Source organism: Xiphophorus hellerii, chromosome 17 (genome assembly GCF_003331165.1).
Source record: "Xiphophorus hellerii strain 12219 chromosome 17, Xiphophorus_hellerii-4.1, whole genome shotgun sequence".
NCBI lineage: Eukaryota > Metazoa > Chordata > Actinopteri > Cyprinodontiformes > Poeciliidae > Xiphophorus > Xiphophorus hellerii.
The window spans coordinates 18,369,213-18,394,484 of record NC_045688.1 but is presented as its reverse complement, the minus strand read 5'-3'; the positions used below and the strand labels follow the sequence as shown (position 1 = coordinate 18,394,484).

Genomic DNA, 25,272 nt, shown 5'->3' with positions numbered 1-25,272 from the left:
GACAAAAAGTTAATGCGCTAAACGTTGATGAATAAGTTCTGATGTAGTGAATGCTTCTTTACAATGGTGTGTCTGTGCCTTACCAGAGGCACAAAACATGGGAAAATTTTCAAAGTTCAAACCTCTGTCTTGGAGGGGAGAACTCCATGTTTCTGAGATGTTTGGTCCATCATATTTAGCAACCTCTGCATCTTGTTTACTAAAGCCATGCGTAGTGTCAACATCTGACGAAATTACACTTTGCGTAGCCTGGTTGAGTCGCTCCAAAAAACGTAGATGGAAACGCGCCTAATTCACATTTTCCTTTTTGAAGCATTTTAAAACTTCGTCCAAAATTCACATGACAGTTGAAAACTTAGCTGGTGTCTTGGAGATCAAAATTCCTTTTACCTGGGAACAAGTTGGACATTTGAACTCTGACACGAATCCAGACTTATAATTTAGAAGTTATTTCAGCCAATCAATGGAATACCTTTGTTTTTCATTAGCTTGAGAGTTTGGACTAATTTAACCAACATCTAATTGCATTCTGACTCAAATTTGCTTTTCTTTAGCATCTTTTCAATGATTGCCCTAATCTTTTTAAGCATGTTTTGGTATTTTGATCTCTATTCCGTCTTTAAATCTAGATTTATAACTGTGAAATGTACTATTTAATCCAAATAAAATGTACTTGCAGACATGCAAGCACCACGATATATATCATGTATCGCATCCTACATTATATATAGGATGCGATAAATGTCTTCGTGTTTGTCAGTGGGTGTAATTTGGGGGGGCTAATTTAACAAGCAAACCTAATTCAAAGTGCCTCTTTTAGATACACCAGTCAGTGTTGTTGCGCCATAACAAACCCCCTCTCATTATAGGGGCAATGAAAATATATAGCAGAGGGGTGGGACAAAATGCATGTGGTTTGAAAGCCTGACTCCGTAGAGCCACGACCGACTTCGACAGGTGCTGGCGGATAATTGGGCGCCGTGCCGACTACAACCACAGCGCTGCTGTCTCCCTACACCTCATTACTATCACTCAGAAGTTCCCCTTTAAAAGCCTCCACAGCCTCATGACTCTACCCATTTGGTAAAGCGGTGACTGAAATCTTCTCAAATGCCGACATTAAAGGGCCTGTCACTCTCCGAGCTGCTGACATGTTGTTTGGACAGGTAAGTGATTGCACCCTGCATGGTATAAGCCTCGTAAGCACAAACGTTAAATACATATTCATCGGAAGGCTCACTCCTCTTTATGAGATGGGTAAACTGTACAAACTCATGTTTGCCCCTGAGGAGAAAAAATACAAAGTTAAATCATTTTAGATCGGCTGCTATTGAATTTAAATGTTTTAGCATCCACACCTTCATTACCTGTGGATAACTAGACTTGGGTAAAGAAAGGATTCCATTGAAACAGGACGTTTTGTAACGGATAAAATTAGGCCACTGAATAAAGTTGTTCACTATTTTTATTTTTTATTTTCACATATTAATCTAATTTTGTCCTAGAAAGTGATGTTTTGCATGTTAACATCAAAAATTTGCTTTCTTTCATTCACAAATAAGGGATGTAACCAAAACTTAAATTTTTTATGGAAAATGAAGTTAACATAACCTACCCCTATAGTTACATTAATCCCCATTGGTAAAAATACCTTAATTGAGGAAAGATTCGGTTTGATTAGGGACAAAAATTGCAACATTTGTTACATTTTCAGCTGGTATTGTTTGCTTTCAGACTGCACCGTGTCAGACAAACCAAACACTTTGAAAACCTCGCCTGTGGGTGAGCTGCACCAAGAACCGCAGAAGGAAACGACATGAAAACCTCTAAAGAAGACATTGAGCGCATTGTCTTCCTTCTTCAGTAAAAAAGTAAACCAGCATGGAGTGGAATCAGATTTTAACAGTTGCAGGATTTTTCTTTCTTGGTAATGAAAATAAAGACCACGAGCCATTTTTCCCACTAGTGCTATGCACGTGTTAGTTTCAGTTGTATTTACCCAGAATTCCCTACACTTCAAAAATCTGCTTTTGGAGCGGTCTCAAGTAGTGTTGTAGTCAAGACCACCTAACCCGAGACCAAGACCGAGAGAGGTTGAGACCGAGTCAAGACCAAGACCAACGCCCCGTGCTACATGACACAATAAAATGTGAAATATGATCAAAATTGCTTTTTAAATTGATCTAAAAGATCCACATTCCCATAAAACACCTAGATATTAAATACTTAGAGCTGAAACTAATTTAACCAATATCATTATGAATTCAAACTCTTCTTCAATTTGCTTTGCTTTCATCACTGTGCTACAATCCACAGAGGTCTCGTGCCATCCCCAGTCAGTTGTCCATATCAGAAACCACCACTGTCTGCACCATTAAACATAGCAATTAAGGCAATGCCCCAATGGCAAACAACACTGAACTCTGAACACTGACCAAGGAGCAACAAGCAAGAAGTAACCAGGCAGTTACAGTTACAAGGCGCTCACCGTAACTGTTCTTGTGGACTGTGGGAGGAAGCCGGAGTACCCGGAGAGAACCCACGCATGCACAGGGAGAACATGCAAACTCCATGCAGAAAGACCTCAGGCCAGGAATCAAACTCAGGACCTTCTTGCTGCAAGGCAACAATGCTACCAACTGTGCCACTGTGCAACCCAAATACATATCAATGTATCTAATTAAATAAGATAATGATGGCTACTTCAGTGTGCGCAGAGCATTACAAGTACAAACAACGGCTTTCAGTGAGGCTTCAGTCCTCTCTTCTTAGTAAAGAGCCGTTCTGAAGAAACGGATCATTCGTGAATGTCACATCACTATATTGCTGCAGACTTTGGTCGCAGTGTTGTCCCATATAGCTCCACACAGTAATTCAGTGCAATTAGTTACAAGTTTTTTCATACAATTTGTCCCTGCACAGCTAGCTTTGCTAACATCACATAGCTTACCTTTCTTTAGCTTCTTTTCTAAGTGACAATAAAAGTTAGACGTAGTCAACACCGTCTGTGAAAGCGAAGCACTGCTGAATTTACATGTCGCCATCGGATTTCTGATGATTTATGTAGCAGGATTCTACTACTGACAATTAGACAGACATCTGCCTCTCAGAGAAAACCACTGTGAATATCTTGGAGAGCCGCGTGTGCCTGAAAAGGGGAAGTGACAGCGATAACAGAAACACGTAATTAGTAATTAGTCACATTATTGCTTCGATTTTAATCGGTTTGTTTTGCATAGATGTTAATAAACTGGACAATATGCTGACAATTTAGTGATAATTTTACAGTTGTGGTCTGGACCGGACTTGAAATAAAATTCCGAGTCCTCAAGACCGAGACCAAATGCGATTGAGTCCAAGACGACCATGAAAAAGCGGTACTACAATACTAGTCTCTAGTCCACTTGGCGTTCACATATGCATTCGAACTGCATCAGAGTTCACCTCAAACAGACGGAGATCTAGATTTTTAGGTGGACCAGAGTTCACATCAACATCTGACAAAATTACTCCTTCACTCCGAACCAGTAGATGGAAACACGCCTAATTTTCTTTTCTTTTTCTTTTCTTCATTTTTGCAACATTTCAAGAAATTTGCTCAAAATCTGAATGACAGTTTGATGGAAATGTAGCTAACAAAAGCAAAGAAACTTGTGTAGAAACTAAATATTCCTAACAGTTCAAAGGATGTGCCGAGCTTGTGCCTGCAGGTAGAAGCTCTTTTAACATCCTCATTTGATTGATTGTGTGATGAAGGGTTTCAAAAGGGATTCCACTTAAGATTTTCGTTGCTGCGCTGCACAAAATCACACAGTCAAAAATCTGAGCAACATTCTTGTCAGAAACTTCCCCTTACGGACAGCAGTCTCAGGAGGCACCTGCAACATCTGGCTGTACATCAACAGATCCAGAGACCAGAGCTCTGTGGACTCTGTAATCTGGAGGTTTGCCGTTACTCATTTTTTGGCATGACAGCATACTTGGAAGCCGGTGTAACTCCAGTTCTCTCTGATTTTTTCTTTCTTTCTTTCTCTCTCTCTCTCTCTCTCCCACCAGTGCGTAGCAGCCTGACGTTCAGCCAGAGCGGATAGGGATCTACGGAGGCAGGGACGTGATGTAGCGTTTATTCATCGCCGCCTCCGCTGCTGCCTATTCTTCATCACAAATTCAGTTTATTCCTTTCAGATTAAAAGAAAAGGCGGCTGATGCAAGAAAGCCGGCTCACAGACAGAGGAGACGTTCTAGCATGTGGCGTTTAATTTTACGCCGCGGCTTTGCAGCAGATTTAGCAGATTTAAGCACGCCGCAGAATACTTTTAATTTAATAGGAGAAAAGGAAATTAAAGAAAAATGTTACCATTGTGGGACACACAAAAGAAAGCAAGGAAAGTAAATCCTGCCTCATGTAGAAGTGTGGACCAGTGCAGCTACCTTATGGTTGGAACCAGATGGACTTTGTTGTCATTGTCCAACATCGACTAAAATGTTTATGTTTTAAGCCAGTTACAATTACCCAAAAGGATTTTTGTTTGATAAATGCAAAAACAGTGAGAGATATTTTAAAGGAAATGTATTACTGTCTTCAAATTCAAAAACGTACATAAACTAAGAGTCTCGACGAGCACAGGTGAAAATAATGTTAACTTGCGGATGACCATATTACCATGGCAATACCACATTTGGAAACAGGCTAAATATAGTTTTTTGATGGTCAGACCATGAATCAAATATTTAAACCCATAGCTTTGCTCTGAGTTTTCTTGCATTTGCTAACCTTTTAGAGGTGCTGGTTGCAGCTCTTAACAAGACTTTTTCAGTTTGAAAGAACCACAACCAGTGGTTGCATTCCACTTGCATAAAGTGGAATGCAAGTCCTTAAAAATACTTTAGAAACCTTCAAAAACCTTTTTGGATCTTTGTGTTTGTCATGAAACAACTAATCGATTTAAATTTGTTGTAATCGTCTATTCTTAGATCTGTAAACAAAACCTTACAGCACAGAGGTCCTGGTGTTTGTCTCCAATCTCTCTGGTCAACTTCAGTCTTTCATTCTCCAAATGATGCTTCATGATTCTTGCTTTATGTATTCCCAAGTTTTAGATTTACATAATTATTGTATTATTCTGGAGTTGTGTTGTTCATGATGGCACCATGTTGCAGTAGTTCTGTTCTCATACTTCTTTCTGTATACTTGTTGATAATGTTTTGTTGAGGCATTGGATGCTTGGACAATTGCTCCCTCTGATTTTGGACACTTTGCAACTGGGAGATTTTTGTTCCTACTTTTTTACTTTCAAACAGGTGTTGGGATGCGTATCCATGGCAGCGAGGTATTTTGTTGACAACTTGAAGCTACTAATTAGCATCCGAGACCCTGAAATGATACCTGAACTGAGGAGGTTCAAACCATTTCTCCCAACCCTCATAGCGGACGTGGATCATATCCCCTACTCCAACATCTCTCTTCGACCAGACAGAGATTTAAAGAGGAGCAGCAAAAGCTAATGAGCCGGATTAGCAGTGCTCGCCAACAACTGGTGGAGTCGTTCAGGAGAGGTTACTGTGGAACATCATTTCTGCTGCCCGGATACTGAGTAGAGTTTCTTCCTTTCCACGATTATTTGAAGATATGAGTGATGACAACGTTCAGTTTCCCTTTGGGACAAATAAAGTATTTTTGAACTGAATTGAACATATGATGGGAACCGCACCTCTATGATGGAACACTATCGCACTGAATGGTTGCTAACTCCAAAGTTGCATGGTAATAGCAGCATAATTGGGGTAAGCTAATTCAAATTTGGCAAATTCAGCTATTAGCTATAATATTAGATGTAACTCAGATCCATGAACTGAAGATGGAGTACTTTGGCTAAATTTAACTCTGACCCCAATCAACAAAATATCAACTTTGTCAGTAATTACTTGTCGACACCAGAGTTCTTGTAATCTTGTTTCCCATTGGGGGATGGAGCAGGTCAATGAAACCACCTCATTGGTTAGTGGAGTTTGGAGGTTTATAACCAGCATTTTCTTTCCTCTTGGTGCTTTTAGACATACTTTCAATGTGGTCAAATTTAGTTACTATGGCAACAGTGCCTTTCTGAGGCTGGCCCCCATATTGGTGTCCGCTCTATATCTTCCAATACCTGCAATTATTAGCAACTTGTTACAAAACTGCTCTTTTGATGCAGAATTTATTCAGCTTAGGGGGAAAAAAAAGAGAAGAAAATCAAAGCAGCGTTCTGTGCTTTAAGGCTTTCAGTAAACACGACCTTATTTGTGCTTCTGAGAAAATATTGCCATCCTAAAAACCAACATGTTTTATTTCCTGCTGCCTCGTCTCGCTGGCTCTCTCCCGCTCGCCTCTCTCCGGCTGTCGCCTGCTATAATGTAAATGAGGCTCTCGCCACTGAGCCTGTGATGGTGTCAGCCCCCTCCTTAGTCTCTGGTCTCATTAAAAGCCTAGTGTTGCTGACATTTACCCAGCTACAGTGTTGACTAGCTCTTCACGCGGGCCAAACGGGTCAAAACAATACACGGTGTTAGCATCAACAGTCCACGAATGGGAGGCTGCGGGAGCCTGGGATGTTTGCTAAAAACACACACATGTCAGAAAACATCTTTTAAAAAGGCCTGCAAAGTTCTCCTGGTTTCAGTTCGAAAGTATACATATCAGGACGGATTTATGGCAAATATTTCTACTGAGGCCTGACTTCAGCCTATAAGATCTGCAGACTGGATGGATGCAATGATGGATAATATAGACGGATGCAAAGATGGGTGAATGATGGATGGATGTAAAGATAGATGATGGATGGATGCTAGAATGGATGGATGTAAAGATGGATGGGCAATGAATGGATGGATGTAAAGATAGGTGGATGACAGATGGATGTAAAGATGCATCCATCCATGATGGACAGATGGATGTATTGTTGAAAATGTGTTGAAAAAACCTAAAGAGGATTGTGAATAAAGGCTGGAAATCCTAATTGTTCTACACTTTTTTTTCTTGTTTCCTTCTTATCCAGAACTAAAAAAAACAAAAACAAAAATCATGTTTAATATTTTATCCAGACTGTGTAGAAAACGTGTAAAAAAAAATGTAAGACAAACATCAAACATTGTGAATTTTGGTCTAATTCGGCTCCGATAAAGTGAAGCATTGCCATTCCCAGCGCGTCTCGTCCTTGGTGTGTTGTTAATGTTTGCTCTGATTTCAGCATGACAAGGTCCTGACCACTTCACTACTTTAAATTCTGAATAACAGCAAACATCCCTCATGTCCTTTTTTTCCCGCTCCCTTCTTATCTGTACATATGCATAAAAATGCCGTTATTGTCAAGGTTGTTTTACATAGTTCTACCTCCCAGGCCGGTCACAGATAATGTCAGCACGCTGTCATTGCAGTTTTAAAATGCTTTGATTTCAGTTAACAGCAGCCATCTCGCCAGCCCCACAGCAACACAGAGAAATGGCTTTGTGAGTTTGAAATTAATAGGGCGGCTATAGATATTTCCTGACCTGACGTCCTCCTGGGACCCGGCAGCTCTGTTTTTCTGCGGTCCTCTTATCCTGTTACCGATGCCTGACTCTGTGTAACCCTTATCTCTGAGCGCGCTACATGGCCCGATAGGGCTCTGTGTGTATGCAATTAAAACAGCTTATTTGACAGATAAGTGGGGGCCCGCGGTCAGATTGAAAGCCACAGCCTGCCACTATCAGGTCTTTAGGTTACAGCTCCCGGGTTAAATGGCCCCGGGATGCAAAGTGAGCCAAATGAGGCACACAGCTCAATAAAAAAAGAGTCCATAGGAAAGAAGACTTTGCACATAAAATACCTCATATGTTTTTTCTTACACCTTTTTCAGGACCAAATTCTAGACTTTTATTTTAAGACTCCGATTTTCCAAGTTCTCAGCTCATTTACACTGGACGCCCAGTTTTCCAAATTCAATTCAAATTCAAACATACTTTATTGGGAAATTAAATGTTGTTTTTTGTTGTAGATCATTAATGCAGATTCTTCAAAAATGTATTGTAGGTGGTGATGGTTGTTGGCAGGAAAGAGCTCTTGTAGCGATTTGTATTGCAGCGAATCTGAAGAAGCCTCTGACTGAAGATCCTCTGTTTTCCCAAGACAGTCTCATGAAGAGGACGGTCAGGGTTGTCCATAATTTGTTTGATTTTATGATTTTATTTCAGCTGGCTGCAAATAGCTAAAATTTGCAAATACTTAAGACTTTAACACCAGCCTATTTTAGTAGTTCAGACACAAAGTGCACACTGTGGAAACCATCTTAGCAAAAGCTAACATGTACACCTCGGCTATTCAACTGGGAGCTGTGGGAATGATGAGCTCACTAGAAGGAAAACAATTTAGGAAAAAAAATGTAGAACTTTTTTAAAGATCTTCAAGAGATAAAATGGTAAAAATGCTATAGGTTCTAAATTTGTATTTAAATTCTATTTTATTTTATTTTTAAATCCATTAAATAACGTCAAGAGAGCCCATCCTGTCAAAGATGAGCTCTTCAGCTGTATTAGCCAATCATCATGTAGTATTCATGACGTCAAGGACCGTTTGCTCTGATGACGTTTTGGAAGCTTCCAGTGTTTGCTAACGAGACTTTTTTTCCTTTTTTTTTTTTGTCGTGGTTGTTCACACTTCCAAATAAATCCAACCTGTATGTGTTGTGCAGTGTGAACGGGCAAACGACCTGAAAGTGTTCCGCATGCGCAGTAGAGGGCGCAATGACGTCAGTTTTCTCAGCGAACTGCCAACCGCCATAAAAAGAAGTGCTCAGTGTTGGCGGAAGTAAACATGGATGCTAACGGTGGAGCTTAGCTTACACATTTGAAGTTGTTGTCCGACCGGAGCAGCATATTAACAACTTAATCCTCATTACAGTCCGTCATAGTTGTTATTTTTCTTCCCGCTTGCGCGTGCCAGTGAGTTAACCGATAAATGTGTCTTTAATAAAACTGCTGAAGGCAAGCCGGCGACAAGAACCATTACGAAGGATTACAACTTATGGAAGCATTTTCTAAGCCAACCACTGGCTTCCACCTCAGCTTTTTTCGGATGCCTGCTGGCAAAAAATATCTCCCAAAGAAAATTATGAGCGCGCTTTTTTCAACAGGTGCTGATTAAGTCAACTAACAGCAATCAGAGCTTCTTTCCGCGAGGCCACCGGTAGTTCAGACGTGGCTCAACTTTGTACAATTATTATTTTTTATATAGAGTGACTGCTTCGGAGAGGACCTACTGGGCTCCACTTGAACGATATACCCCCACTGCAGTACTTGTTTCAGAAAACTGAGGATTTTTTTTTACATTTCTATTTTACAAAAACAATTGTTTGGAATTGGACTTCGTAAGTGACCTTTGTGACCTTCGGGGCACCATCAATGGCGGACAAAGTGGACGGGCTTTCGGCTGGGCTATCAACTGTGGCAACGCGGATGAATTCCCTCCAGTGTCACATCCTCCAGGTGTTCGTTGTTCCTGACTCAGCGGTGAGTTAAAAACACCAAGTCACATTTTGCAAAGGAGATCCACTGAATAAGGGAAATGCACCAACTTAGGGGGAAAACTGTCTTGCTTTGTATTGTATTGTATTGTATTGTATTGTATTGGCTCACAATGTATTACTAAAACAATTATCGTAACACACTGGTTACAATTCAGATGAAATATTCCACTGAGCATTGTTTTACCCATGCCAAACGCGTGGGACTCAGTGTACGGAAAAGCTTAAACATGTCAGCCAATCATATTGCTTAAAACCAATCATGGTTTCCTCTTTCGAATTAAACATGGCGCTAGGAGGTTCATTTGTGTCGAGGTTAAGCTACTTTTAAATAGCGTATCAGAGTATAAGGTTTTTAAAACAATAGGGCAATACCAATTGGGAATCAAGACAAAGCAAGTATGGGGATATATTGGTGTATTATTTGTCAAAGACCGTAATGGCAGGACCCTAAAAGCTTAAGTTTTCCCTAAGTTGTACACACAAATACGGAGTTTTCTCAAATCTCCACTTTTGTCAGAGTTTTTATAAATAATCATATCTTGTGATATGAAATCGGGTTATAAATCACTCTGTACGGTAAAAGTCTAAAACGCATAAAAATGCTTTAGTTTTTCCAGATACAGTATCTGATTACATGTGGACTTGGCCTGAGACAGTGCTGCTGAAATGCTGGATTTTGTTTTGTTTTTTGTTTTGTCAGTGATGTTCAATTTTTTAATGAATTTCCATAATTTTAGCTAACTTAATGTGGTACTTAGAAGTGTTGATTTTGTAGAAAAACTGACAGCATTTTCTATGAAACTTGACGTTTTGATGTCTTAATGTGAAGACGTCATCTGCTCTGAAGCATGCTCATGAGGAAGTGAACTGATACTGAAAAACTCCCAGACATGAAAGAACACATACTTTGTTGGATGCCTGGCCCCTGAGATGTTGGGTTTTAGTAAATAAAACCCAACATTGTGCCCTTGAGCATAAATGGGTGTATACTTTGGACCACTGAAGAGAAATTAAAAGGCAACATTTATTCCCTACTTTTCACAAATTTTTGAAAAACGTCAATGTCAGACTTTTCCATTCTCGAATAAATCCCTGTACAACAAATATTCACCAAAATGTCTTGATGATGTGCGTTTGTGCTATTTTTACATAGGCGAGGAGACACAAAGAAGCATTGTTAAATTGTGTGATGCGACGCTAACAGCTTTACAGCTGAGAGAGAGAGAGAGAAATCCGATTAATCATAAAAATACTCCATAGAGTTCTCGATTACTAAAATATTCTTTTACAACAGCCCTAGTTCAAAGCATTAACATCCTGCGAATAACTGCTTTTTTTTTTTTTTTTGCAAAACATAAATATCAAGTCCTCTCAGTGATCTGGTTGATTGGACATCACATCACTTACTGTGTGCGGCACACATTGCTCAACAGATCAATTGAGCAACAAAGCAAATGTTGCTTAAATGCTTTGCATTGAGTCAGGATTATCGGTGGTCGGAAAAATGACACAATCAAGCAAAGAATCTGAAAAGGGAACAGGATGTTTTTTGCTGTTAATGGTCAACTCTACGACAGCAAGATAAGATCTAACGGAATCACATTTCACAGGTCAGAAAAAAGTTTACATTTAAAAATTTATAACCTGCCAATCAATCAATCAAATTTTATTTGTATAGCACATTTCAGCAGCAAGGCATTTCAAAGAGCTTTACATCATAACAAACTAGGCCTGTCGCGATAAACGATAAATCGATTAATGTACGATAAATTAAAACTATCGACGTCATTTCAATTATCGGCATTATCGTCTCTCCCGACCTTTTTCTCTTTCTGTTGATGACACCGAATGAAAAAAGGCTAAACTCCGGTGCTCTCACTGACTCCTCCCTTCCTCATTTCCTCAGTGTAAAGCCCAGCGCACACTACACGATCTTAGAGCTGTCGGCCGATTGTCGGCCCATTTTCAAAACCTGACAGACCACACATTAGCCGACAGAAATCCTAGGTATAACGGTTCGATCGGGTTCGTTCCTGCCGTGTGGTGTCCAACAATGGGCACAAAATAATGGCTACAAGTCCAGTGAACTAATTTTAAAACCAGGTATTAATCAATGCTTTACAACAATCTACCTGCAATGCATGTGGCTAGTGTCAGTCCTGACTGAATGAAAATCATTAGAACCTATTTACGTCACGTTAACGAAGAACAGCTGAAAAGTTACCAGGTTTATCAACTGCGGTAGCAATTTCGCTCCAACTCCTCCCCTTGTCATTTCTATATTCTTTGCATGTTGAATAAACATTAATGTTGTTTCCACGTCGGCTGGACTTCGGGTTGCGCCGTGTCAGCTGTTTGGGATTCCCCGACGTAATTTCCCCTCAGAAAACACGGAGGAGAATCCTCGCTTTCTGATTGGCTACCTGTCACTTTCAACAGGCTGCGTTAAGATCCCAGTTTGGGAAAAACCCCTGATTTAGATCGGAGCGGCAACGACGATCTACCGTAACACACCACACAATCTTAGAAAGACCAAAGATCTAAGATTGTTGTATGGGGAAAAATAGGAGCAAAAAATCATGTAGTGTGAACTATTGCATCAGGTAGTCGATGTGCCCATCTTCTCTATTTAAATCTAATTATTACTGAAGGGCAACATAATATACACACTTCATAATCTGCACTCTTTGGGTTGAATGCAGTATTTATTTCCACTTTGGCTTTATTTTGTTTAGTTTTTATCAAGTACATTTTTTGTTAATGGAGACTGAGAATCCATTTTGTTTTTGGTTGTTTTGTTTATTTAGTTTATCAGCTCCAGTGTTAAATATTCTTTTGAAAATAAAGTGTATCTATCTTTGGCAGGAAATCACATGCATTATTACGTCATTTCCATTAAATCAGTGTAAAAAGGTCTTCAGACAATATTATCGTTTATCGCAATAATTTTTTGAGACAATTAATCGCTCAGCAAAATTTGCTATTGTGACAGGCCTATAACAAACACAAAATCACAAAGTCTTGCAACATAGAATCAACAAAACATTACATTAAGTCAAGTGGCATCATTAAATTTGTAATTGATTACCTTTCAAAAGCAATTCTAAACAGCTGGGTTTTTAATCGAGATTTAAAGGAACTCAGTGTTTCGGCTGTTTTACAGTTTTCTGGAAGTTTGTTCCAGATTTGTGGTGCATAGAAGCTGAATGCTGCTTCTCCTCATTTGGTTCTGGGGATGCCAACCAGAACCAGAAAACCTGAGAGGTCTGGAAGGTTGATACAACAGCAGATCTATAATGTATTGTGGTGCTAAGCCGTTCAGTGATTTATAAACTAACAACAGTATTTTAAAGTCTATTCTCTGAGCTACAGGGAGCCAGTGGAGGGACTTTAAAACTGGTGTTATGTGCTCTATCTTCCTGGTTTTAGTGAGAACGCGAGCAGCAGCATTCTGGATCAGCTGCAGCTGTTTGATTGATTTGTTGGACAGACCTGTGAAGACACCGTTGCAGTAATCAATGCGACTAAAAATAAACGAATCGATGAGTTTCTCTAGATCTCACTGAGACATTAATGCACTAATCCTGGAAATGTTCTTCAGGTGATAGAAGGCCGACTTTGTAACTGTCTTTATGTGGCTCTGGAGGTTCAGGTCAGAGTCCATCACTACTCCCAGGTTTCGTGCCTGATCTCTAGGTTTTAGTTGTAATAACTGAAGCTGTGCATTGACTCTAGATCGTTCCTCTTCAGGTCCAAACATAATAACTTCAGTTTTGTGTTTGTTCAGCTGGAGAAAGTTTTGGCACATCCACACATTTATCTGTTCTAAGCATTTATTCAGAGATTGGATGGATTCAGAGTTACCTGGTGACATCGTAATGAAGAGCTGTGTATCATCTGCATAGTTATGGTAGCTAATCTTATTTCCTGTTATAACTTGAGCTGGTGGGAGCATATAAATATTGAATAAGAGGGGTCCTAGGATTGAACCTTGGGGTACACTGCATGTGACCTCTGACCTTTCTGTTTGATGAGAAGTGCTTGTATGAAATGCTCAAGTTTTTGAGCACTTGGTAAAATCATGTAGTAAAAGGTAACTGTATCATTGTGATAATTCTTCACAGAAAATATTGGTGAACTTTGTAATTGTTTTCAATTGTAAGCAAGCATTGAGCAAACATACAGACTCATTCCATAAATTAGAATATGACTGAAAAGTTCCTGTTTTAGTAATTCCATCACCAACTGAAAGACATTATATAGATTAATTAGACAACTGATGTTTTAACGTCTTTATAACTCCTAGTATGTCTAATAGCTGCTAAAAGGTTTAATTTTCAAAAGGTACCATTAATCTGACGAGCCTCATCAGGACGTCTATCCTAATTTATTGAATAATCCTGTATGGCATTCATATTCAAGTTCTGGGTGTATTCTTAGCATGAAAAAGGCCTTCCAGTCACATAACCGTGGGGGCATCACCGCCCTCCTCTTCCTCACAGCACGTCCACATGTGCTGCAGGTTGTGCTGCAAGTTGCAGCACAAAGTTACACCCTTGCATTCTTATAACAAATTGTCATATTTTACCAGTCATACGCAGTAGTCAAAATATAACAAAATGTACGAATCCAGTCAATAACAAAGTGAAGCTTTTAAACTCTGCATAAGAAAAGAAAAACTGCTTCCAGAGGAAAAAATGTTCAATCATAAGTTCTATCACTTTTAAATGAAACACCAGTTTTCTGGGGCTAAGAGAAGCACAGCTCCACATTTACATTTACAGCTGCTTCTGTTTACTGTTGCTCCCAAATTCAACATAAGATACAGCCAAGAGGTTGTCTGCAGGTTAGAAGCTTTCTTGGTTGTGGGAAGAAATATTGTTGCAAAAGCTAAGTAATGGTTTGTCTGGGAGTTCTAAGGAAGAGCAAAATGCAACAACAGGATGATATTTATTCATAATGTCTAGTTTATTGCAAAGAACATGTTAACATGTGAAAAGATATTGATACCATCATGTAAAACATATAATTTAGTAGGTGCTAATGTATGTTAATTTCTTTTATTCCATATGTCACGGCAACCAATGGCTCCAGAGCCACGTGTGGCTCTTTCATCCTTCTGTTGTGGCTCCCAGTGACTTTGGGAAATAGAATATTTTATGAAAATTAAATCATTAAAAAATTCTAAATTAAAATCATTTTAAAATAAATTTCTAAATCTGAAGATTATGGTAAACTTGTAACATTAAAACAAAAGTTTTGAACAATTTTAGCACCCAAAATATACGTCATGTCCGCCGATGTGCGACAGGCATTCCTGGCGAACCCCACATGTCTGGCAGACCGCATTTTTTTAGCGCACTGATTTATTGACATTTAGACCCTTGCCTGGAAGATACATCATGAATAAATCCAAGAAAAGGAAACATTCTGAAGATGGCAGAACATTTAATGCTACGTGGACAGATCATTTTGCTTTCACCGCTGATGAAACTGGTTCACCAGGCTGCTTAATATGTGGCGAAAGACTGGCAAACAACAAGAAGTCAAATGTTGAAAGACATTTCGAGAACAAACACTCTGTCTTTGCTAAAAAATATCCCGAGGGAGAGGAGAGAAAAAGGCCGTTTCGGAGCTGATGCGAAAGGCTGAAGCGAGCAGGAGTCGCTTCAAGAAGTGTAGACCGCAAATTCCACTACATGTGCCAGTTTTGTGGCTACTCAGGAAACAATCAAGCATGGTAAGCCATTTACAGATGGAGATTATCTACAAATATAAATACATAACTATATATTGTTAAGTGAAATAGTTTTGTTTTTTTAATTCAGGAGGACAGGTGACCGCACACACGTGACGGGACACAGTAGCAGACTGCGCATTTTTTGGTTTGCTTGGTTCGTTCAGTGTCGGTGGATAATATTTGGATAAGTTTTGATTTTTATCTCCTGAATAAGAGGAGGACAGGTGACTGCATTCTGTTTCTGTTTTTCCTTCAGTGCGGGTTGGGTAAGTTTCGATTTTTATTTCTTAAATACAAAGACCCAAATAGGGTATTTTGTTTGAAATTGAGCATCAACAAAGTGTAAAATGCGTTTTGTTACATGCAGAAATAAAATTTTGTGTTCTCTGCAGCAGTTCGTTGATTTCATAAACGCAACATAGTATCGATTTTTATACATAGCATATACTGTAGGTTTTATATATGACGTCGAAATGGGTTGCGGCTCCAAGTGCTTTCTTTTTATTGGGAGGCGGTCATAAATGGCTCTTTGAATAGAAAAGGTTGCTGACCCCTGCCATATATCATGGCACTCTTAACCATGACCATCGTCTTGATAACTGTTATCATTCAATTATCTAACTCTTAATAGAGTTAGATAATTCTAACTCTAGAATTAGAATTCTAATTTATTTCATATTTGAGTAATATTTCAAATATGATGCTGTCAAATTCATTTATAGCATCAGGTTTTTTTCAGTCATAATAATGAGTTTGAGGCGTCTGAAGGGTTTTTAATGATTTTCTTAAATTGTAAAAACCGTCTTACGTTTAAAGAGTTTTAAAGAACATAGCAAAGTGACCTATTGGTAGAGTTTTTTTAGTGTATGGCAGTATCTTGAAACAATGTTCTCAGACACACAGAGAGAATAGTTTTTCCTTCATTTAAACAAACCAGTCTTAAAGAATAATTGCAATCAAACACATTCTGTTGATCAGTGGAAAAGTTTATTGTTTCCTTAAAATCACATTTTAATGTTTTACTTTTAAAGATGAAAGATTGAATGCCAAAACAAGGAAACCTCCAACTTAACTGTTGTATGTCATTTGAAAAAGTATAACTTTAAACTTTCCTTTTATTTCCTGCATTCTTGGAATCATCTATAGCATAATCATTGAACAATAGCTTGTACCCCCACCTTGATTTTTAACCCCTATCATGATTAACCTGGAGACTGTTCTAGATCCTCTACTGATAAAGAACACATGGGATTAACCCAAAGCTGTCATCAGAAGGAACAGAATGTGTGAAGTGAAGACTTCCGGCTGGTTACTAGATGCAGTTCAGGATGCCACCAGCATCAGTCAGAAGCCACAGACGTCCCAGGTCATAGGTCACGTGTTTTATGGTCACACAAGAGGAGATTTGGCTCCAAGCTGTGCCCTGTGGAAGTGCTTTAGAGATACCGATTCTGGAAAGAGAAAGATACTTATTTGGAATTGTTCAAGTTTCTTAAATCTGTCTGCATTTGCAACTCGAATTTATTGAGAGGTTACCTTTCAAAGACATTTCCAGATTGATTTACAACAAAGACCCTTCCATCACTCCCAACTTCAACTTTTACAACAGCTCCATCTATTTGACTCCAGCCACTGATGCCACAGGTATCTGGTGAGACTTTCTATTAAATAAACAGTAAAGACGGTGACTAGTGAATGAGAGTTATATCAGGAGTTACAACAAGAGATGTACGACAAAAGTTTACCGTAAAGTAGATATTTTGAGCTGAGTTCACTCCCCAGCATCCGAGTGGACCACAGCTGATATACATCAATGCCCCAGTGATGGTGTTCCACTTCAAGACGCCCTCCTCCTCAATGGAAGAGGCACTGCTGGCGTCTAGGCAATGGATGCTGTTTTGGCTGGTAACTCCAACTACCTGACTTTGTCCAGCATCCACCTGGATTAATGATAGACCTGAAGAGACAAACAGCATCACTAAACAATTAAAACCTTTGAATCAGGGCCAACCTGTAAAATCTGGCTCTGAAACATAATACTCACCACGAGTAGGAAAGAAATCACCAGCTACAAATTTATAGACTGTGTTTTCGCGGTCGACTCCCCAGACACCTGCATGTCCCACTGAGACATGCTTGAGAGCAACAGAGCCCAGTTTGGACCAACTTGAATCACTCAAGACAAAGGCGTTGGAGTTTTCATCAGTCATCACAACCATTCCGTTGCCAGCATCAATCTGTGCTGCAGCAAAGTGCTCAGGAGCAGTAGTGCAGATCCAACCTGTAGAGAAGAACCACACAAAATAAATGTAATAAACACCCATAGAACACTATTTCATCTTACAATTACAAATTGGAATGTAAAGTGCCTGGTAACGACACTTATGAATTGGCCCTATGAATGGAATATATGAAGAGAACTCACCTTGACATCTGGTAAAGTAATTCAGCAAAACCAAGAAAGTTGCGAGAGCTTTCATGTTGGCGTCTGTAAGTTGCTGTGCAGCTTAAGATGTAACTTTGCTTCTCTGTCCTGAAACTCCTGTGATTGAGGGACTTCTATATCCAAGGAATGGCTGACAAAACTGGTTTTGTAAGTGTTTCAGAGGAATTTAGCTCGTTTACAGGAATTGGTTGTACTTACTTATTCCAAGGAATTGCTGACAAAACTGGTTTTGTAAGTGTTTCAGAGGAATTTAGCTTGTTTACAGGAATTGGTTGCACTTCCTTATTCCAAGGAACGGCTGACAAAACTGGTTTTGTAAGTTTTTCAGAGGAATTTAGCTCGTTTACAGGAATTGGTTGTACTTACGTATTCCAAGGAATTGCTGACAAAACTGGTTTTGTAAGTGTTTCAGAGGAATTTAGCTTGTTTACAGGAATTGGTTGCACTTCCTTATTCCAAGGAACGGCTGACAAAACTGGTTTTGTAAGTTTTTCAGAGGAATTTAGCTTGTTTACAGGAGTTGGTTGCACTTCCTTATTCCAAGGTATGGTGTGAGAAAACTAGGTTGTAAGAAGGTCAGAGGGGTTTAGTTTCTTTTCTTAGCAGGATTTGATTGCAGTTTATTATTCCTCAACAACAGTGTTTCTGAATTCCGGTAATCAGGTACCACTGCACTGTATATTTTACATGTGTTTCTGTTCCAGAACACCTGATTCATATGATTGCATGACCTCCTTTGCACACCATCAAGTACTGGATCAATGACATGACGCCCAATTTATTTTATGCAGCTCTACTTTTTACAGTTAAAAAAAAGCTTAAACTCATAAATAGAAACCACAGACATGTAGTACATGGGCCTAGTACTACAGGATGTTGGAGAAGAAGTATAATCAGCATAATGCGACAGTCTGATGACAAGAACTTTTTCACATGGTCACATGCTCATATCAGGACCTGAACCAGCAGCCTCACAGTGTTCCAAGTTGAACAGCAAGCTATTGCAGAACTAGCAAGTTTGGCAAAGTCCACAAAAACCTGGATCTGAAACCTGCTTGAAAAATAAGCATTTCCCTTTTGTTCACATGGACATTAAAGTACCCAGGTGTAGTAGTGTGCCGATTGATCGGCCACCGATCATAATTGACTGATTTCTGTGAAAAACTGCATGATCACTTGTGCATGATGATTGGTCGCCGATCACAAAAACTGATCACCTCACACTTCACAACCTGCTTTTCCTTCACACTGCGGAAGGACGCAGCAGCAAATCCTAAGCAATGTTGTGTGGAAGTTTAACACTCTGAGACTGATGGGAAGTTTGCATCTTGCAACGGAAAAATATCTTCGGGGGTGAAACACGTCAAGTTGCATCAACACAACAAGATTTACTGATTACTGTTACTGATTGCAGGTTTTTCAGTTGTTCTTTTGATTGAATACTTGCTGCATTGTGCCTGGACGTATTGTACATGTTTTTGTCTAAATTAGGTGATTTTGTTTGGTTCCATTTTGCCAAATCGCATAGCAGTATTCATACCTGAAGCAAAAAATTAACAACCAATCCACGTGATCAAAATGCAATATCAGTTCACAATGTTGACAAATCAAGACGTGTTTATTTACAACAGTAACTTGAATAAATTAATGACTTGTATAATGAAAATGAGTGTTAAACTTTGAGCATTAACTTTAAGTTCTGATTCTTTTCTACTTACCGGTTTTATTTATTTCTACCTACTTGTAAAATGGCTTCGAGTAAGTTGTTTTGTGATGTTTTGAATAAATTAAGATTTAATTAATTTAAAATGATCACTGTCACCCAAGTCTCTGGCAGCCTTCATAATAATCTGAATTATTACACGTGACATTACACATGTAACTTTGAGGCGAGTCTCGTATTTTCACTGCAGCAAAGGATTGTCAAATCAGTCCTTATTGGGACAAAAACCAGATGCAGGAAGATGGAAAATGCCATTCAGAGATTTAAAGTTTACCACAACTCAAAAAAATCCAACCTCAGAATGTGAGTGAGAGAGCATATTGGCTGGATCCAATCACTGTCCAATTATATGTCACATGACATCAAGAGCTAGCTTAGCATTGCTTACAAAGAATTGTTAGTTCTAAGAGACCCATGGCAAGACAGCGGCACAGCTCCGCTGATAAATGGTCGTTTGATCAGCTTCTCACTTAGGACTGCGGAGGTCGAGTCCATTTCACTGAAGTGGTTAACAGACCATAACACAACATAAGTGGGCAGACTTATGATGGTGCATCAAACATGGCTGGAAAAATCAGAAGTGCACAGGCTTTACTGAGGAAGCAGCAGCCTCTACACCTCCACGTACACTGCGTTGCATACGGTCAGTCTTTTTATGGAGACTGGCTGATCGGCCTTCATACAGATCCACGACTGCCTCTCCTGAGTCTAGCAGTTAGGCATCCTGTTGGGTCACTTTGGAAAATTTAAGACCATGTTTGGAAACAGGAGCCCGGCCGGGCTCAGCCCGAAGAGAAGACATGGTTCCCCCCTCCCATGGGCCCACCACCTATGAGAGAGGCTAAAGGGGTTGGGTGCAATGTGTGATGGGTGGCGGCCGAGGGAGGGGTCCCTGATCGTCGGTTGCAGAAGCTGGCTCTTGGGATGTGGAATGTCACCTCTCTGGTGGGGAAGGAGCCGGAGCTAGAGTATGAGGTTGAGAGGTTCCGGCTAGAAATAGTTGGTCTAGCCTCAACGCATGGCTCTGGTTCTGGAACCAGTCTCCTTGAGAGGGGCTGGACATACTTCCACTCTGGAGTTGTCCACTGTGAGAGGCGTCGGGCAGGAGTGGGCATACATGTTGCTCCCCATCTCGGCGCCTGCACGTTGGGGTTTACCCTGGTGAACAAGAGGGAAGCCTCCCTCTGCCTATGGGTGGGGGGACGGGTCCTGACTGTTGTTTGTGCTTACAGGCTGAACGACAGTTCAGATTGCCCACCCTTCTTGGAGTCCTTAGAGGGGGTACTGGAGAGTGCCCCTCCTGGGGACTCCCTTGTTCTGCTGGGGGACTTCAACGCTCACGTGGGCAATGGCAGTAAGACGTGGAGGGGCGTGGTTAGGAGGAACGGCCCCCTGATCTGAACTCGAGTGGTGCTCTGTTATTGGACTTTGGTGCTCGTCACGGATTGTCCATAATGAACACCATGTTCAGGCGTAAGGGTGTCCATATGTGCACTTGGCACCAGGACACCCTAGGCCACAGTTCAATGATCAACTTTGTCATCGTTTCATTGGATCTGCGGCCGTATGTTTTGGACAATCGGGTGTAGAGAGGTGTGGAGCTGTCCGTTGACCACTACCTGGTGGTGAGTTTGCTCCAGTGGTCAAGGAGGATGCCGGTCAGACCTGGCAGGCCCAAATGTGTTGTGAGGGTCTGCTGGGAATGTCTGGCGGAATCCCCTGTGAGATGGAGCTTTATTTTCCATCTCCGGCAGAACTTTGAACACGTTCCATGGGAGGTGGGGGACATTGAGTCTGAGTGGACCATGTTCCGTGCCTTCATTGTTGAGGCGGCTTATCGGAGCTGGGGCCACATAGTTGTCGGTGCCTGTCGTGGCGGCAACCCTCGAACTCGTTGGTGGACATCTTCGGTGAGGGATACTGTCAAGCTGAAGGAGGAGTCCTATCGGGTCTTTTTGGCCTGTGGGATTCCAGAAGCAGCTGATGGGTACCGGCGGGCGAAGCGGCATGCAGCTCGGGTGCTTGCTGAGGCAAAAACTCGGGCATGGGAGGAGTTTGGAGAGGCCATGGAGAAAGACTTCTGCACGGCTTTGAGGCGATTCTGGTCCACCATCCGGCGTCTCAGGAGGGGGAAGAAATACAGCACCAACACTGTTTATAGTGGGGATGGTGTGCTGCTGACCTCAACTCGGGACGTAGTGGGCCGGTGGGCAGAATACTTCGAAGACCTCTTCGATCCCACCAACATGCCTTCCATTGAGGAACCTGAGCTTGGGGACTCGGGGTTGGGCTCTCCAATCTCTGGGGACAAGATTGCCGAGGTGGTTAAAAAGCTCCTCAGTGGCAAGGCCCCGGGGGTGGATGAGATTTGCCCGGAGTTCCTTAAAACTCTGGATGTTGCAGGGTTGTGTTGGCTGATGCGACTCTGCAATATTGCATGGACATCAGGGACAGTTCCTCTGGATTGGCAGACTGGGGTGTTGGTCCCCCTGTTCAAAAAGGGGGACCGAAAGGTGTGCTCCAATTATAGAGGGGTCACACTCTTAAGCCTCCCTTGCAAGGTCAATTCAGGGGTCCTGGAGAGGAGGGTCCGTCGGATAGTTGAACCTCGGATTCAGGAAGAGCAGTGTGGTTTTCGTCCTGGTCATGGAACACTGGACCAGCTCTACACCCTTGGCAGGGTCCTGAAGGGTGCATGGGAGTTCACCCAACTGGTCTACATGCATTTTGTGGACTTGGAGAAGGCGTTCGACCGTGTTCCTCGGGGAGCCCTGTTGGGGTTCTCCAGGAGTATGGGATACTGGGCCCTTTCATACATGCTGTCAGGTCCGTGTATGACTGGTGTCAGAGTCTGGTCCGCATTGCCGGCAGTAAGTCGGTCTTGTTTCCGGTGAGATTTGGACTCCGCCAGGGCTGCCCTTTGTCACCGATTCTGTTCATTACTTTCACGGACAGAATTTCTAGGCGCAGCCAAGGTGTTGAGGGGATTCATTTTGGTGGTCTTAGAATCGCATCTCTGCTTTTTGCCGATGATGTGGTCCTATTGGCTTCATCAGGTCGTGATCTGCAGCTCTCGCTGGAGCGGTTCGCAGCCGAGTGTGAAGCGGCCGGGATGGGGATCAGTTCCTCCAAATCTGAGGCCATGGTCTTGAGCCGGAAAAGGGTAGAGTGCCTTCTCCGGGTCGGGGGTGGGGGGTCCTGCCCCAAGTGGAGGAGTTCAAATGTGAAGTAAAAATTGTTTTATTATCTCTCTTAACAATTTTATTTAATTCTTTTACTCATTTAACCACATTAGTTTTGTTCAACCTGTTAGAGTATGAAGGCTAGAGTTTCTGCAGAACCAGATAGATAGGTTTCCTGTTGACCTCTCCCTGCAACAATTACAGCAGGCTGAGGTGAGGTATTCCGGGCACGTCCCACCGGGAGGAGACCGGGGAAGACCCAGGACACGCTGGAGGGACTATATGTCTCGGCTGGCCTGGGAACGCCTTGGGATTCCCCAGAGGAGCTGGAACAAGTGGCAGGGGAGAGGGACGTCTGGGCCTCCCTTCTGAAGTTGCTATCCCCGCCACCCGACCCCGGATAAAGTGGAAGAATATGGATGGATGGATGGATAGTGTGGAAACACTGCATGAAGTGGTGACCAGCTCGTTAATGAGACAATGAAGCCTTCAAAGTGCTTCGCAATGTAGAGACCAAGTACCCTGTGCATAAGCAACACTTTGGGTGTCATTGTCTCATCACTCCCAGATGGGACCGTCTCGTTGAAGAGAAACAAGCTCAGAGCTCCCATTAGTCGTTATCATGAGTTAATATTTTCACGAAAGTAAAATGTTCGTTTTTGTGGCGCATCTGTATCTTATTTTGAAGGAATATGTAAACGTTACCATAGCGACCAGAGTCAGAGAGCGTTAGGACAGTGGTCGAGACGAGATAAGAGGAGTAGAGCTTGTGAGTTTTAGGTCTGGTTCACACAACACAATTTAAGGATTGTCGGCCGATTTTCCAAACTTCTGTGACCACACACGACACCAGCCGATAAAAGTCCAACAGGTTCGATCAATTCTTGTGTCCAGCCACATGGCAGGAGCAACACACCACACACGAACCGATTCCATTCACGAACATCCCGATTCCAGAAGAAAATCCAGTAAAACCCCCAACATACTATATGTGAATTTAGAATAACCAAACACGGATGACGATGTAGAAGCAGTAGTGATAGTTTGTGGACTCATTTTAAGCGATAAAAGACGTAACATAAAGAAAAGGCTTTTGATAAAAGACGGCGGGAGCAGCCGCTCTATTTGCTGCACTATGATTTGGAGGTGAGTTATGTTTTTTCGTAGTTAATATTATTTTTTACTGAATGAACATAACCACATATAATAAACATTTATAAAAATGATCTTTACATATAGTAATAAACATTTCCACATATCACTTCCGATGTCCACCGGACTCTCAGTTGCCATGTCAACTGTTTGGGGTTCCTCTCCGTTCTTACATCACTCACCGCGCTTTGTGATTGGCTGATTGGCCCCACAAGCTGCGATAATTGGGCCAAGACAATGGACCTTACCAAGCTCCGCCCACAACTGACCTAGAAAATCCCACATGGCCGCAAGTCTCGCAAACAAAGCCTCACGGTGCGTTGTTTCTATGTGAACATGGCGTCTTCCAATTCGACTGATTCTTTGCAGTGTATTTCTGACTCGATTAGTGCATCATTTCTACCGGATTTTCACAATATATCAGCTACTACAATGGACAGAGGAACTAAGTTCATGTCATCTTTTTTGGATGAGATCAAGGTGTTTGAGCCACGCGACGCCTCCAACATTGTGCACGTCACAGCAAAATGCTTTTGCTTGATGAGGAAAACGGCAGATCCACAAACCCTCTACATCAATATAACTGTGGACAAGATCACTGATGCCTATTGTTTTTGCAAGGCTAGGTAAGTCAGGCATTCATTGTTATGTAGGTTACGTTTGAAATCAGTGGGTGATTCCTGTGGTTTGTTGGCAAATGTTTGAGTGTGCCTAGGCCCTATTAAAAAAGAGGTAATTTAACGCTAACTTTGGACAAAACGTTTGGCTCCTTTTTCCTCTTTTAATTTTGCCCGGGATCGGCGAGTGACGTTCTCCGTGGGCGACGTGCAGCGACGGCGTGCTGCTAAAACGAAACAACAACAAAGCGTGTTGACGTCACAGATCACAGAGTTTAATCTCATACAAAGCAATGAACAACAAAGCTGCAGAGGAACAGAGATATGCATTTTCTCATAAAAAATAAAGACACACAAGGGGGAAGACAGACAAACACAAAACAAATACAAAAAAACTGTATTAAGCATTAAAATCAATCACTTTTTCTTAACACTAAGTACAGCATAATGGCAGAACTGATACAACTTCTACACCTTGAAGCCTGTCTGCTACACAGTCTTACGTTAGCTAAACAGATCAATATCCAATGTGTACTGTATCTGACATATACTAAAGATTTTATTTTAGCAGAAAAGGCTTTGGACTAAAAGGTTACTCCTGTTAGCCACTCTAGCACCAAATACAGTGTATCGGGCTGTTAAGAAAAAGTGATTGATTTTAATGCTTAATACAGTTAGTCTTGCGACATGTGTAAAGGGATGGCCAACGCTCTTGTTTGGAACAGTTTTCTGTTGAGCATGGGGAAGCAGGGCCTTTTCCTCCCCCGCTGACACACAGAGCAATAAAATTTACAGGCCGATAGGGGTTAGAGACTTCTTGGCGCCTCTGCCCGTGTCGGACGGAGATGGGCACGGAGTGGTCCGCCCTTTTGC

General features: G+C 41.4%; 2 protein-coding genes across 2 annotated transcripts in view; both read right to left on the bottom strand.

Moving 5' to 3' along the window:
* LOC116736603 (chemokine-like protein TAFA-2) overlaps positions 1 to 25,272 on the bottom strand; it is an 86,562-nt gene that overhangs the window by 44,537 nt on the left and 16,753 nt on the right. The window lies entirely within an intron of this gene.
* LOC116736601 (fish-egg lectin-like) lies at positions 16,245 to 17,858 on the bottom strand. Its single transcript, XM_032589163.1, has 5 exons — positions 17,705 to 17,858; positions 17,324 to 17,560; positions 17,025 to 17,236; positions 16,816 to 16,940; positions 16,245 to 16,730 (listed from the first exon to the last, which is right to left on the bottom strand). Exons 1-5 carry the CDS (start codon positions 17,757 to 17,759, stop codon positions 16,592 to 16,594), a joined length of 768 nt encoding a protein of 255 aa, XP_032445054.1. The 5' UTR covers positions 17,760 to 17,858; the 3' UTR covers positions 16,245 to 16,591.

Bases quoted from the DNA above. Each gene is read 5' to 3' on its own strand.
- LOC116736601 (XM_032589163.1), bottom strand. From the start codon at position 17,759: ATGAAAGCTCTCGCAACTTTCTTGGTTTTGCTGAATTACTTTACCAGA. The intron at 17,237-17,323 runs GTGAGTATTATG...TTGTCTCTTCAG, and splicing joins TGATTTCTTTCCTACTCGTG to GTCTATCATTAATCCAGGTG. The intron at 16,731-16,815 runs GTAACCTCTCAA...TTCTCTTTCCAG, and splicing joins TCTGGAAATGTCTTTGAAAG to AATCGGTATCTCTAAAGCAC.